General features: G+C 35.9%; 1 protein-coding gene across 4 annotated transcripts in view; it reads left to right on the top strand.

Moving 5' to 3' along the window:
* The window catches only part of grik4 (glutamate receptor, ionotropic, kainate 4), a 356,426-nt gene that overhangs the window by 245,424 nt on the left and 94,603 nt on the right, over positions 1–16,399 (top strand). For all 4 annotated transcript variants that reach the window (XM_044120574.1, XM_044120576.1, XM_044120575.1 and 1 more), the window contains one exon: positions 3,059–3,112. In XM_044120574.1, the coding sequence (XP_043976509.1) occupies positions 3,059–3,112 (54 nt within the window). The remainder of the gene's footprint in view (positions 1–3,058; positions 3,113–16,399) is intronic.

Raw genomic sequence — 16,399 nt, 5'->3', positions numbered from 1 at the left:
TAGTTATAAAAACTATGTAGTTATAGAAACCACAGAGTAGGTTAAAAATGTACAAAATGTGTATGTTAGCATTCAAAAGGCAATAAGTCAATAAGTTAGAATAAAAATTGTGCAAAAGCTTAGATGTGCAGACACAAGCAGAAATGTTATTCAGAATTAACTGCAGCTATTGTTTATATATATATAAAAATATATATATATATTTTTAAATGATATTTATTTGGTGAATAAATACAATACAAAAAAGAGGTGGAGGTATCAGTGCATGCTCATTGTTCACATTTTTGTTTTTATCACTTTTCATGTGTTTACAATTAGTTTGTTTCCTTAATTGTTATATTTACTGGTGCAAAAGAGACATTTTTCTTTCTGAAAAAGAAATTTCTCAAGTCAACTTTATTCTTCCTCTATTTGTTATCTTTTTCTTTTATTTTTTTATTTTTTTATCACAAATAGCTCTAAAATGTTATTGCTATGCTCTAAACTTCTAGTAAAGAACTACATGGGTATTTGATATTTATATTTGAAATGTTATATTTTATGAAAACATATGCATAACTAGCGCCCCTGGAAATCCCAAGAAACGTGTATTAGGTCTTGTTTTATTCACAGATGACTCCATGACAAAGGCTCACAAGACAGAAGCACACAGCCTTATTGGAAATGGAACAAAAGCTGAAAACTTCTAAAAATATATATAAACCAGACAAAAGCTCACTTTTGTTTGCACACTTTCCCAGTCAGCTGTTGACAGTCAGTGCTGAGGGTTGGAGTTACTGCATACTCTAAATGAACAGTCTTTTTCCAATACTCCCTTTTAGCTCATCAGGTTTGGGGACTATGAAGCTTCGAGGGCTGTTCTTTCAGTAATCTGATTTATAATGTGGCAAAATTCAAATGGCCAAATCTCCTCCATTTTTTTTCCCATTTGTTTGACATTATTAGAAAGCTTCGAATGCACACTTTCAGAATATGTCAGTAACTCAAAACGCCCCCTGTGGAGACTTGTTCCTGGTTTTCTCTTGCCCTGTCACATTTTTTTGAATCTGCAGCTCTGTGATGATATTATCTGTACTGGTTTCCTCACCTGTAGGATGTCGTATTCCCTAAAACATGTTGGAAAAGCAAACATATTCTTGAAGTGGTAGCAGTGAACTAGTAAAGCAGATATACTCTGTATCAATCTGCTTTATCACTTGATTTGGTGGACAAGCTGATCCTGAGTCCATTGGGATTATTTTCAAACTACTGAATATGTCATATTTTGTGCTGTTGTACAAAATCCGAAAGTTTACCTTTTTTGGGGGCAGGGGGAACATATGGTGAGTCACAGCTGATCCAGACGTTGATGCAGCTGGCAGGCTCAACCAATATGACTCTACATAAAAGCACAGATGTTGTTTCAGCTGAAAAAACAAAGGCCTTTATAGCTGTTTAATTGTAATAAATTGCATTGAGGTGAGCTCTATTTTTAAATAGGTAACTCTTGAAGTCTGTTGGTTTTACAAGATTTTTACTTAGGGAAAGTAGTAGATTATTATCCCTGAAAACTACGTTTTCATGTCCTGTGAACTTTATAATTATGCAGGACTTCTGTGTTGGTCCATCACAAAAGTCCTAAATAAATATCAACATGTGTGCTTGTAGTTTGACTGGATACACTACTCTCAGTGCTCTTTATATGATATTTTTAAGAAGCAATCCTGCAGCAGATTGCTTTGAAGTCCAATCTGTGGTTTAGCTCAGAGATGCCAAACATGTCAAAAGTGAATCACTACAAATCTGCCAGTCTCAGATGGTCCTCAGGGTTTGTCCTAAAGAATCGTGAAAAGCAGGAAGCATTATTTAAAGGCAGTAAATGGGTTTCATTTTTCATCCTGTGATTGCTTTGTTTATGTTCTGCTCTCTCTATAAAATCTGTGCAGCAAACATACATCATGATGTGAACCCTGCTGCATGTTGTTAAAAGTGGTAGTCACCCAAAGAAAATATGTCACGCATTGTTATATATAATTTTCTGCATCAGAAAGAAAACTGTTTTTCATCCTACAGCTTTGCTTTTTTTGTGTGAAACTAAAGGGTAAATGCTAACCAATAATTGTCATAAAGCTATAATTAGCGTAGTTGACGTAGTTTTCAAATGACAGTGCACACGGAAAAGCACGCTGTTTGAGGATACGGTGAGTTTATTTTGGAGTTCTGTTACAAAAAATTTATTTGCTGCTTTTCTGTAATATTTAGTAGCGTTATACTCCTTAGAAATTTATTTTCTGAGCTTATTTTTTACATCCTGTCTGAATATTCTATATTCATAACTGACATGCACTCATGTTAACATTCTTAGACATAAATTATTCTTCACTGACACAAAATCCTCAAATCATTTTCATGTTTGAGATGCTCATTATGCAAATTTTGAGCATGAAAATATGAAAACATTCTGCTTTAAAAAAAGAAATATTCAAGGATCAGCTTCAAATGTGGCACATCTGAGTGCCCATTAGGATTTTTTTTTTTTATTCATTTGTACCTACAAATGCAGTTGAAATTTATGGATTTTTGATTACTTGTCTGTCTAGCTTGATTAAACTAAAGTCTCCATCTTAATGAATTTCTGTTCAGATCATGTGTTTTAAGAAAATAATCTTCATAAAGTTCACCCTGCCCTTCGCAGCTGCTCCTCACCGACTTTGATTTAATCAGATTGTGTGACAGTGTCGAGCAGCATACCAATGGAGCTCAGAAATTAATTGCTCCATCGAGAGGTTTCGTTAGATGATGATGCGTCAGTGCTTATCAAGATGTGGATTTGATCTGCATGCTCAGATGAAGCTCCAGTTACATGACTCAGTGACCTCTCAACTTTTTTCCTCCCTTCTTATTTTTTCTTCGGAGCCTTATGTTTTGTTCTTGTCCGCCCTTTGTGTGTCTGACTTTGAACTTCACACTTTTTTTTCTGCCCCAGACTCCTTAATTTTGTTCTGGTTTTTGTGTAGATGATTAATTTTTCCCACTTTTTACTCCTCTCCCTATGCCCTTCTTGTCATTTTTCCTGTAGGCATCAGAGTTGGGGATGTTGTCCGTCTACTACACTTACATCTTCACCTCCCTGGTAAGGAAATGCATGGACATGTTGGCAATTATAATACAAATTTCATACCTAAAGGAGCACATCAATAATCTAATGCCGCACTCGTGTAATGCATTACAACATAAACCTTTAATTGGTACTCTACTTTGAATTAATGCTTCATTAGGAAGAGGTAATATAGAGGACTGATGGCACGGATTCATTATTTCAAAGTTAAATGGTTGATTTTCTACCTCATTTTGTTGGACAGCATATTAGAGACTTGCTGTAGCGGCCACCGTGGCTCCAGTCATTGAAGAGCATTTTAGCATCAAATAAATAATTAAGTGGTGACACTTGATTAAATTTTTAATCAAGTTAATAGTAGTTTGCAAGAGCTAATTTAAATTAATCACATTTTAGTGGAAAACTACATATCAACAAAAAAAAGCAACATTTTCAATTCAAAAATCATTTTTGCTGTTATTTGGTTATTCAACCATCAGATTGTTGCAATGTGCTATTACACCCATTCAATTTTCAAGTGTTAACTGAGGTAACTTTGGAAAAAATACTTTCTTAGAAATGAGGCATGCGGACGTTGACATGACCGTTAGAGATGTCTGTGTTTGCTACATGTTTCACATTGAGATGTTGTTTTAGACTTCTGGCTCCTTTGTACACAACCTGCACAATAAGAGTGGGTCAATTTCAAGACGTCAAATTTCATATGAATAGATCATTTTTCTGTCTTGTGTTGGTTACATAGTTACTTGATTGTACTATGAAACCGCACAATTCTGGAATATTCATAATACAACTTCTTTAAAGTAAATTATTTAAAAATATGTTTTTTGCTGCTAATACTTCTTGTGCTGCTGCTGTTAACACTACATTTAAGAATACAAGAGTTAACTAAACTCACTGAATACATGAATGATTTTTACTGTTGTCTTTCTTTTTCATTGTGATTTTTTTATGAATGCTTATTGGTAAAGTATTGATTTTGTGTGCATGGTTGAATGAACATTTCTTTCTAAACCACAATATTTCAGTCTTAGCAGCTCTGTTCAAACTATCTATTCTAATTGTAAAGCTATTAGGACATTTCGTCAGAGTTCTTCATTTGGTGTAAAGACTAAGCTGGCTTCTTTGAAGTTGTCTTTTTTTTTCTGAAACTTTGCAGTGATCTTAGTTGGATAATCTCTTCTGGGTTACTAATCTTATGATAATCAAGCCTGTGTTTCTCACAGCTCTGCTGCCTTTTGCCCTGATATATACCAAGCCATTTATAGTATGTTGTGTATTCCATCTGCTGACTAAGCTCTGTTTCTTGAATAAAAGAATAATTGGTACAGCATCAATTCACAACAGATTCAGTCTTGAGCCACCTAACCAGACAAATGAGTCCAATTCCTATTCAATTACATTTACCAGCCACTTTATTAAGTAAGCCTGTTCAACAGTTTATTAACGCTAATGGCAGATCTGCCGATCACATGAGAGCAACTTACTACATTTAAATATCCAGATGGCTGTAAAGAGCGTTTGTTGCAGCTTGGCGATGATGGAGAGGAAAGAGGACCAGAGGGAGTTTGAACATAACATGGTTGTTGATGCAGGCCAGCGGGACCTCAGTGTTTCAGAAACTGCTGGTGTACTTGTATAAGTACAGAAAATGGTCCCAAAATATCCGGTGTGCTGCAGTTTTGAGGACAGTTTTGGCAGGTGGGTACAACATGATAGAAAAGCGACATGAACAGACATGTTACAACAAATACAGTATGACTAAAACCATCTCTCAATGCACAGCAGGTCACAGCTTGATGGAGATAAGGAATAGCACCAGAAGATCACACTTGTTGACAAAATCTTTCAGCTAATGGCAGAAAACTGCGACTATAAAGAATCTTTTTTTTTCTAATTCGGTAACATTACCTGAATCATTCACATTTTTATTGTTGCTTAATTGTCCGTTTTATATTTGAATGAATAGCTTATAAAATTAACGGTCACGCCTGCAGCAGTTTTGATGTGAAAATTATTGAACCAGCAGACCCCATAATTCAAGATTTAGTGGTAACCTTCAATCCTAATGAACTTAACTTTGAATAAAATTAAACTAAATAATATAAGGAAAAATTTAATTCATGCCTTCTTCTTACCAGTGTGTTCCTTTTATATGACATGCTTTTAAAAAACTGTCTTACAGCAAAGTGGCGTAAAGTTGGCTATTAATCTGTGATGAAGCAGCCTAACATATCAAAGCTGCAGCCCTGCATTTTTTACAGGCTCAGATGACGACTTGAGTGCTTCTCCATAGGGAGAGAAAAGGCATTTTTTTCATGTTGGTTTACATCAAATCCACTTCAGAAAAAGGTCCCTGTCTCTGATGTTTTAGCATTCAGAGGGCTTGAGGTCAGCAGTGTTATGTTCTGAACACTGCTGACCTCACCGTACACCTGCATGGACTATCCAGCTGCGCAGAAGCATGCTGCCGTAAGTGAAACATGAACATTTAAATTGTGACAAATGAGAAAAGTTGTTTGAAAGCAGCAGAATAATTTTTCCCTCAGATGATAGTTTTATTTGTGCCTGGCCTGCTACGTCTCCTTGAAAGCTGTAGCGTCGTGAATCTCAGACAGGTGTGTGAAATTGAAGAATTTAATCAGCAAAGGAATAAATATCATTTTTATTATGCGAGTCATTTATTTAACTGGATGGACGTATAAGGCAGCATGACTGGCTAGAGTGGGCATGTGGTGCAAAATACAAATCTAATATGTGAATTTAAAAAAATAAGAGTAAACAAACAGCCATTTGTCCTAATGGGCTCAGATTTTCTGGATGCTTGTTTTGATTTATCTTTTTACATTTGACACGCTGCAACATATGGTCGGTCCTGAATTCCATCCAATTTTCTGATTAAAGTTTATACTGGAACATTGCAATAAAATTGTGGAGTTACCGCAGCTTTCCTGTGAAAGTATTGTGCTATTCTTTACTTACCTTTGTTTTAAACAATATTAAGTATGAATGCTTGGGTTCATAAATAATAAAAACACCTTCTACTTTAGAACAAATCCACTAAACATAAAATTGCATCTTGCTGTGTCTTCCATAAATATGGATTCATATTTTTTCTTTGCTCAGGAGGAATCCCAAAGCAGACTTGATGGTCTGAAAACATTTTTGATAATATGAATTTCTGTAGTTTTTGTGAACTGCTTAACTTCAAATGACAGTGTCAATCTCAGTGCACTGTTAAATTTAAAATATGTTCTCACAGGTGTCAGTAGAGAGTCCTGCCAGTCTAGACTGTCCTTTTTTCTGATAGATTATTACTCAAACACCATTTACAAAGATTAGCTTAGGTTGCATAGAGGAGGCACTAAAACAAGAAGCTGTCCAGAAGAAACTAAACATCTCACTGCACAATTTAGATTACAACACAGTATTTATGCAGTGGCGATGGGTGTTTTGTTTTATTTTTGTTTTTTCCCAGAAAGAGCTGCACTGCTCTTAACACTGCTTATAGTTTGAGTTTCCTCATGAAACCAGACAGTTTTACTAAATGTTCAAATTGTGCAATAGAGTTTAGTTAAAAAAAGCAGGCAAAACAAAAAATGAATGCTCTGAAGATAAAACTGAGAGGTTTTAATTATGCTTTTGAAGCAAATCATTCTCACTCAAATGGTTATCACTGATTTTCACAATGTCCTTCTTCATGTTTTCTCGGATGTTTCTACTTTATATAACAAAAGAATGATTAGGATTAAGATGGAGAGACATTAGGAAAATATTTGTAAGTGTGAAGTTGTAGAAGCTGACCACTGTTCTGAGGATAACATCTGCATTAGGTTAAGATGTGAGATGGTTATCTGAGGACAGTGATGATGGCGACTCAGAGAAAATCTGATGCTACAATAAACTTAGCAGATAGCTACTCCTTTTTGTAAATTAATGAGGTTCAAAACACTTTGCTCTAATAGCGCTGCTGAGAGGATTCATATCAAGCTGATTTATGACTCATTACGCGTCTGCTAGTTTCCTCCTCAACCGTTGAAATACCATCTTTTGTTCTAGCTCTCTGTTCTCCTTCAGCCGGCTTACTTTTTTCTCACTTTACATGTTTTCACATTGTAAATAATCTTGCTTTTCTTCTGCTGAAGGACAGCCCACAGATCTTTGTACTTTCAAAATAATGACCCATAAGCCACCCATTCAGTGACACCATTTCCCTAAAAAAAAAAAATAAATAAAATCCAGCTATTGCTCTGTGAAGCACAGTAACCTTAGCTGACATTATTTAATGATCAGCTGGGTGCCCTTGGAAGTCAGGGGTAGCATACAGAAGCTGTGAGAATAAAAACGGCTAAGCTTTTGTCTCCTTAGTTGTTGTAATTAGTGACTCATCCTATTCATTGTGTTTTAAATGGCTCTGGCTCTTACATAAATACACAGAAGAGGACAAAGGGAAGTTTCAGGATGCGCCTTCCATCAGTTTTTCAACACTAATTGTACTTCTCCGAACATAACACTTTGCATTCTTTGTTTGCTTTGCCATCCTCTTATGAAAGTACATCACCATCATATTTTATCAGGCTATCCTTCACACAGCTTAAAGCCCTTTGAAAAGGCAGCGTCCAACATGATGATCTCATAGCATGACATACAACAAAAACACAACTGGGTAGTTAGCTTTGTTTGATTTTAAAACAATGGTGTTCTGCAGTTTCTTTCATGTTTTTACCCTGTTGGCTTTTTGTTCTGTTTAAATTAAGCCCATATACTTTACCTTAAAGGTAAATCTTGCTTTGTTCTAGGAATCTATACATACAGGTTTTATGTGGCGTTCATGACAAAAACTTGCTTTCAAGGTGCAGACTTACTCTGTGTTTTGCTCTTCTTCTGGTAGTTCTCTGCAGCTTAAATGTACTTTTTGAATAAAATAAACAAACATATAATAATAAAAAAACAATATGCCATCATGTATTTTAGATTACCTGAAAAACTGATTCACACAAATTCATGATTTTGCATATTAGATTGTAAAAACTGTGTGCAAGGTAAAATTTTGAAAAACAAAAACGATTTAAATTAAATTCTTGAGTGAATGTCAGTTTGTATCTTACCTATTAGTAGAACATAAAATATGTAAAGAGTTAAATGTAATAGTAAATGCTAATATGTCTTATTTTAATCCTAATCTTAGAAGACAATAAACACATCTATATCTGTATGATGAATTGTGTAAGTTTGGCATCTTTAGCTGCAGGTTTGTGTGGTAAGATTGTGTTTATAAATGTCCATCTAGCATTGTCTTTCAACTTAAAAAAATACTTTTATTTATTATTTCAGGGGGAAAAAACCCTGTGGAATATTTCTTTGCATTCTTTATATTTCTAAAGCATTCCGGTGTGTCATAAGTTTCTACGCTTTCATTTGGTCAAAAGAAAGCTGTCTTTATTCCTCTGTTGTAAAATCCAAGATCAACTTGTAAAGCTCAGTGTTATAAGCCTTTTATATATAATGTTTCACCTGTGTTGGAAAGATATACCATTAGTTTAATACAAACACCTCTGGGTGCATTATAACCTTTATTTAAACCACTCATCTCAGACTAACACCAGATATACTAAAATAAACTTGCAGGTCTCCATGTGTTATCAATGTAGGAACTTGATCGGTTTTAATTAAGTGTGTGTGGGCAGGCAGCTTCACTTTCAGATGGCACCTAATTAAATTTTTGTAGAAGTGAAAGTTCAGTTCTGAACTCCAGATTGGAGTCGCTGGCCATTTAAAACCGTGTCGTAGATCTGAACAGTCACTGTGTAATCTGATCAAAAGAACATTTAATCAATCCAAATTGCTTTCGAGAGTTTTTGGGTGTAGCTGTAATCCCAGGAGGGTAAAAGTGAGTTAGAGGTCCCACCGTGTTTTGATAAATTATAATAAAGTAGTCATTGGTTTCAGAGTAGGCTATTTTAGGAAGAATGAACTGCTGGTTATTTAAGCTTCAAAGGTGCTCTAAATTTATGTTCCTAATATTAGGTATTTGCATAGAAAGATGGCATCCTTTTTGTATTAAGAGGCTGAACATTATTTTCAAATCAGCTTTTAGTTTGCCTCCTAATGTAGATATAGAATCCCTTTGGAACAAAATTGTTATTTATGCGTTTCATGTAATTGTTACAATATTTCATGGATGCAGGTAAAGGAAAGGGAATAGCTTGAGTGATTTATACACCACAATAACTGAAATTGAAGCGGGGAAAAGCGGTGTGTAAAAATGAAAAGTTGATATTATGGATATTTAGAAAGCCTTTTGATTTCTTAAGCTTACTGTAAATTTAAATATTGGAGAGTTTTGTCTGTTTGAAACACTCGATTCTCAAATGTTTTATGTAACGTAGAGAAGTTCTGCAATGCTCCATTTATGTTCAAAGAAAAATAAGTTACATTGTTTAAAGCTTCTATTAAATGCAAAAGTAAATATAACCACTTTTTTATTTTACGTGGTGTTGAATCTTAAGAATGAGGATCAGGTGAGATTTAAGGATTTGTAGCAGAATAAGTCATAACGTGATGCACAGCAACTTACTGTTACCGCTGTAATGCCACAGAAATTTTGATTATAGACGTTCATAGTTGACTAGCAGGTCGTTCAGGCCTGTAAACATTAATCATTCTTAATTTTCCATTCTTTTTGCAACTTGCTCTCCCTTCCCTATCCAGATATCTGAATTCTGTTCGGCCGACTTTGTCCGGCCATTCACTACTTCTGTCTTCCTTTGCTGACTCGTCATCTGTATCTGGTCCTGAAAACTCTGACTAACGATCTGCCACACTGCTCCTCTGCCTAATCTGTTCCCCTGAATCATCATCTCAAGACGCTCATCAGTGTCTTCAAGTGGCCACCCATCTCGAGTCTTGGTTTTCCTCTTGCCCACTAACAGATTTAACTTCCAGCTGTAAAAAGGCTTATTTTTCTTCAGCTGATTTTTTGTTGTTGTTTGTCTGACTAGTGTGATGTGAAGAGCTGGATAAGGAAGTTAGGTTAAGCCAGGGTAATTTGTTTTGCCCATCATCACTGAGCAGAATGTTGACCTTCTTTTCATCGTGCTCCCATGTTTCAAACTACATCATGTGCAATTATATCACCCTGTTTCCATTATCTATACGTTCTTCCATTTTCTATACCCACTTGTCTGTGCAGAGTCACAGGGAAGATGACTTCCTATGTACAGCGGTCATAGAGCAAAAGGTCTCCAGTCCATCACATGGCAACACAAGCCTTGTTTCCATCCGATTGGCACTAGAATTTGGAACCAACTTTTAAAAGTTTTGCAAAAATGAAAATGTGAATTAGTCATGTTGCCATCTACTGGTTTGGAACGAATCAACCAGGCTACATATTTCCTCAAAGGTTGATACTGCTCATGGCTGTCATAAATAAGCTGTAGAGTTTGCAAACTAGCATGAACCACATATCTCAGAAAAATTGAGTCCTACTCTCTGAGATGGAAGTTCACGATGTCAGAACTTAGGCACATGTGTTTCCAAATCCCCTTTTGAGCATTACCTCTTTCTGGGAAAATCCAGAAACCACCTCAAGCAAGCTTAAAAACTTTTTGTGCAAAATTGAAGAGGTTATTTAGAATTTTGCCATTTCCTTCAAACATTTCCAATGGGATACTTCAAAATGCGCATCAAAGACACAGATGGAAACACGGCTACAGTGACGCTCAGGACAAACAACCATTGGGGCAATACCTCAGGGCAATTTAGAAATCCCAATTAACTGTGTTTGAACTGTGAGAGGAAGCTGCAGTACCTGGAGAGAAGCCATGCATGAGTGGGTAGAATATGCAAAGCCCATTCAAAAAGACCCTTGGCCAGCATTTGGACCTAGGACCTTCGTGCCACTAACAACAGTGCTAACAACTCTGCCACTGTGCAGCATCTTCTTCCATGAAATTTATTTTTATAGCTTGCACATTTAATTGTAAATTAAAAGCAAGTGAGGACTCAGAAGAGGTCCCTGTGGAGAGGATTGGTGAGAGTTAAGCATCTTTTTCTGATCCTTATTAAAAGAGCAAATTATCATCAGACAATGCTCCCTGGGGTGAAGATAGTTTTTTGCTGCTCATCGTTTTTTAAAAGCTGTTAAATTCAACTTGTTACATGTTGTAATGGTCTCTGAGATTTGCTTTGAACTCCTTACCAAATTAGCTGCTCTCTGTGATTTCAGGGGCTTTGGGCTTGGATAATGACATGCAATTCTTAACCTGCAAATTACTTTTACTTGATGATGCTGATAAACGTCAGATTGAAAAGAAGAATTCCTTCCCCCATTTTTCGACTTTGGCTTGTTGGAACCAAAAACGTCAATGTATTTTATTAGGACTTTAAGTGATAGACCAACACAGTATAGCACATAACTATGAATGGGAGGAGAACAATGAATTATTTTCACATTTGTCCTAATAATAAAAATCTGAATGTTTTTTGTGCATTTACCCTGAGTCAACATCTTTGCTGAAATTTCAAGTCCTTTGAAGTCTGCCATCACCAGTTTTGCACATATAGAAACAGATTTTTTTATCCATTCTTGTTTGCAAAATTTGACAGAGTTAGCCACATTTTATCGTAATGTTTAAATTAATTAATCTTAATCAATCTTTAAATTTGCTCTGGTTTTATTCATGTCACCTTGTTGGAGGGTGAACCTTTGCTTCAGTTTCAGATCATGGTATTTTTTTCACTTTCTGACCATGTCTCACTGCGACGATGGTGTTTTTAGGGTGTTAGTTTTTCCCTACAAACCATCTTGAATGTAGCTCAAACTTTTCAGATTCATATTAACAAAGTGGCTTCTTGTACATGTACTCATCTTAGTTGCTTTTGGCAAACTGCACAGGGGACTATGGCTATGCGTTTGGCCTTGATTTTGTTTCAACAACTTTTTCATAAAGGCCAGATTTTTGGAGAGCACCATTAGTAATTATACTTTTAACAAGATTTTTCAATCTTGTAGTAAATTTTCAGGTGTGCTTTACTCTTTCCATTTTTGGATGATGGATTGAGCATTGCACTGTGATGTGATGAAAGCTTGGGTTATTATTATGTAATCTAACCTGCTGTAATCTTCTCCACAACGTTTCCTCTGATGTGTCTGGTGTAATCCTTGGGCTTGATGATGCCGTTTGTTCTCTAATGTTCTGTAATAAAAATATGAGGCCTTCACAGAACAGATCCATTTGTGAGCAGGCGGAACATACAAAGTTAATCCAAAAAGACCATAGACCAAATTCTGAAAGCATTTTCTTGCACTGGATTCTTATTTTTTTTATATTTTTATTTTTTTTTATTAAAAATTACTAAATTCACTATTTTGTTTCTCCACAACAACAACAAAAAACCTGATAAAATGCATAAAATGTTGTGAAAGACAGAATATGAAAATGCTCACGCGATATAAATACTTTGGCCAGCACTTAGGGATGTATCAAATTTTTTTTAATGTTATATATGATAAATTACTCAGGATTTCTCTATCTGATCCTCAATGACCACTTAATGTTAGATTAATATTTTCAGATATAAATCCATAACTTTAAGAGTTTTGGAGGGCAAAAAGGAAAAGCTAAGAGACTGAGAAATTCAACTGGGTTTCTACAGCTTTGTGTTGTGAGAGGAAAACTTTGTCTCTGGGAGAAGAACTTGTTCACATCATTACACTCTCCACCACCACCAGACACACTCTCCCCCATCACACACACACTCACACACGCACGCAGATTCTCCACTCTACAGCCTCCATCTAAGTGATTTGTATGCTGCGATCCAAACCTCTCCGTTGGATTGAATAAATCACATCAGGTTGCGAGTGACTCATCGTATGTTGACAGGATGCCTAATGTCATTTGAAGGTTAGATGAGCACGAGATTGGGCCTGGCAGCGCCCCGTGTGGCCCACTTTCATTTTGTGATGTCATTTTGAGCCTTGATGCGAGGCTCGCAGGCTCACTTTCTCTCACGCACAATCAAGTCCACGCAAAAAAATCAAAAATACGCTTTGACACGTGGCTTCTGCTGACATATTATCCCCCTCTGCAAAGCGGTGGCCGTCCTTTCCACCCCCTTCCTCCGCTCTCAACCCCGCGCCTGTTTGTTTTGTTCTCCATGTTCCATTTCCTCTCCACACACCCATGATCCCTCCTGTCACTGCGTCATCGTCATGCATCCTTGCCTGAAAGTCTGCCAACATTTCCTGGCTGTCTCACACACACACACACACACACACACACACACACACAAATGATAAAACTTAAATAAACTTGTAGCCCTTTCCCTCCTCCCCTTTACCCAGCAACCCTTTCCATACTCATTCATAGCAGTGTGGAACATCTTGGCCTGCCTGTATGAGTTCCTCATGGAAATAAGCTGTATCATTTTGGTGTTGTTTTGAAAATACTTTTAATTAAATCCATCTTAATTTAGTTTTATTTATATAGCACCAGATTACAACTAAACCTGCCTCAAGACACTTCTGATGCAAGAAAGTCCAATTCCCACCAAGCTGATTCCGTTTGATTTGAATTAATATCATACCAATTTATTCCTGTACAATCAGATCTGATCAAAGGCTGATGTTCTGCACATTTTAGATGTTATTGCTTCCTCTTACCGGATTCAAACAGTTTCATTACCTTCCCAGCACATTATCAAGTTCTACAGATCCCTGTTGAAGACATTTTCATGTCAGTAATTCATATTGAAGCAGAAAAACATAAAAAAAAAATTAAAACAAAAGGCAGGGCAATAGTACTGAAGGGCAGGAACTGGACACCCTTTAATTAGTCAGATTCATATTTAAGTACATACGCTCACTGGCCGGCTTATTTGGTGAACCTGTTTAATGCTTATCGCACAAAAGCAAATCATATGGCAGCAACTCAATATATGTAAGCTCCGGCCAACATAAATACGGAAGTTCAAACAGAGTATCACGGGTAATGTGGGAAAGGAGATTTATAAGTGACTTGGAATGTGGGTTGTTTGTTGGCGCCAGACAGGCTGCGCTGAGTATTTTACAAACTGATGATCTACTGGGATTTTCACACACGACTGTCCCTCAGATTTACAGAAACTGGTCTGTAAATCTCTTCTGGATGGAGGACACACTAAAATTCTGAAAAACGTCTAAATGGATGCTCTTAGTTAATTACATAGAACTCATTGTCACCTAATAAATCATTAAACAGCAGTTAGTCTTTAGTTGATTAATTGTTTGCATCTCTAACTAGGAAGAATTATCAACAGCAAGTTAGTGCCTTTTGTAATTTCACCCATTTTTTTTTCTGGCCCTCCTCCTTACTTTTATCATCCTCCATCTTTTCCCTCTTTTCTTTTAGAGGGACTTTTCTCTCCAGGTGTGCGCAGTTGAATTGTATTGTTTATTCACATCAAATTTACTGTTCAGAAAGAAAAAAACATTTCCCAAAATGTGAATGTGCAGACATGTACCTGTAAATAAATGAACCAAACACTTGAATTTTACTGTTCCCTAAATGCACTGGGGAACATAAGATTTATGTCACCAAAATAAAAAGGAAAAGTCTTGTCACTCAAACAGTTTCAGGGGAGCAACCACTGTGACTGTGAAAATGATTGGGATTTAATTAATTCCCCTCCACGGCTTATGTAAAGTTCATATTTCCCTGTTTAGACGCAGAGTTTGAGAATCAATCAACTGAGTAATAGAAAAGGTAATAAGCTGCACGAATACTGACAACAGAAAGCTGCATACAGGCAAAATATAAACTAAGGCTATCATTATGTCTCAACAAGCATGTCTCACCAAATAATGTTTCCTCGCTTTTCATTCCTAATGCCGAAACGACATGTCATCTTTGTTAGGGTCTGCTCTGATTGTGCTCCTGCTTTTGAGAGCTCTAAAAATAAACTCAGACTCTTCTGCAGTCAGGTACACACATAATTCTGGTGATGTAATTGGCTCCAACTTCAGGCAACTGTTGATGTTTGTGCTTAATTTTTCCAGTTTTAAAACTAAGTAGAACTCTGATTTGGTTTTGTTTCAATAATCTTAAGATGTATCTAAACATAAGCAGTCGAAAGCTGTCTGTTGCCTCTAAACAATTAATTTTGTTACTTAATTTACTTAATTTTGTGTTACTTCTAAATCTTTTTATCACTTTACATAAAACATCACTTAAATCTTTAAATTCCTAAAAGCAAGTTTTTGTCAGGTGTCATAGGAAAAGGAAACAACCATTACATTGTGCATTTAAAACAAACTATTCACCATCAATTTTCTTGCAATTGCATTGCTGTTGCAAGCAGCAGTCATGGCTGGGTGCTTTGGATAAGTCAAGTACAACTGTGACTTTTATAGCTTTTTATGAAGCTGTTATGAGATGAAATACTGACGAGACAGAACATTTCTCTAATACTTTCCAAATCGTTTTCTTTTTTGAGTGTGTCAGTACTATAACTCATTTTTTATGGCTGTGGTTTGATCTAAAGTGTTAGCAAGGGGCTGTTTGAATGCCACAGGCAGCTAGCTCCACACTTTTATTTGTTTTTCTTTGTAATAGCAATGTGTACATTCAGGTGATGTTCAAGTTATTGATTAAGTTTGAGCCACAATATTGACACAAAGCTATTGTTCTATGTAACTTTCTTTTTCTAACTTAGAAACAATCCAGACACTGTAGCATTTCCAATGTTTACATCGTGTTTGTCTGTCCTCTCCATGCACTTGGCAGTGGTCTCACTTTATCTTCTACTTTTTAAAAATTACGTGTTAAGGTACCTAGAGATGTGCATATAGATATTCTGCTTTGCCCCTTATACTGCTTGGTTTCTTTGGTGCACATTTGTCAAACTAAAGGTCTGTATTTAAAATTTCAGGTACAAATATATGTATAGATGCAAGTAAAGAGCTGTCCTTGATTTATCACTTCCTATTTAGAGTTTCAGATCTTATCAGAGCAACAATGAGTTAATGTTTTCAGCTTATCTTATTTTTATAGCTTTGTGAGCTTCGAATGATTCACTGCATTAGAGTGAAATAAAGACTTATCTTTGGATGTATTTAAAACTATACCTCAAATGCATTTTGATGCATTCCATTTAATTATTTCCTAAGTTATTTCCAAATTCCACGTTCCTGTTTTTATTTTTTTTTAATTCCAAGTTTTCCAATTGAACAAGATTTTTTAACCCCAAAGGTGTATATTTACGTCTTGAATCAAAACACTTTAATATATTGTCAAATTCTGTTAAGTGCTGCATTTTATT

The sequence above is a fragment of the Gambusia affinis genome, linkage group LG06 (assembly GCF_019740435.1).
Source record: "Gambusia affinis linkage group LG06, SWU_Gaff_1.0, whole genome shotgun sequence".
In the NCBI taxonomy this organism is placed as follows: domain Eukaryota; kingdom Metazoa; phylum Chordata; class Actinopteri; order Cyprinodontiformes; family Poeciliidae; genus Gambusia; species Gambusia affinis.
This window is presented reverse-complemented; position numbering and strand designations above follow the sequence as displayed.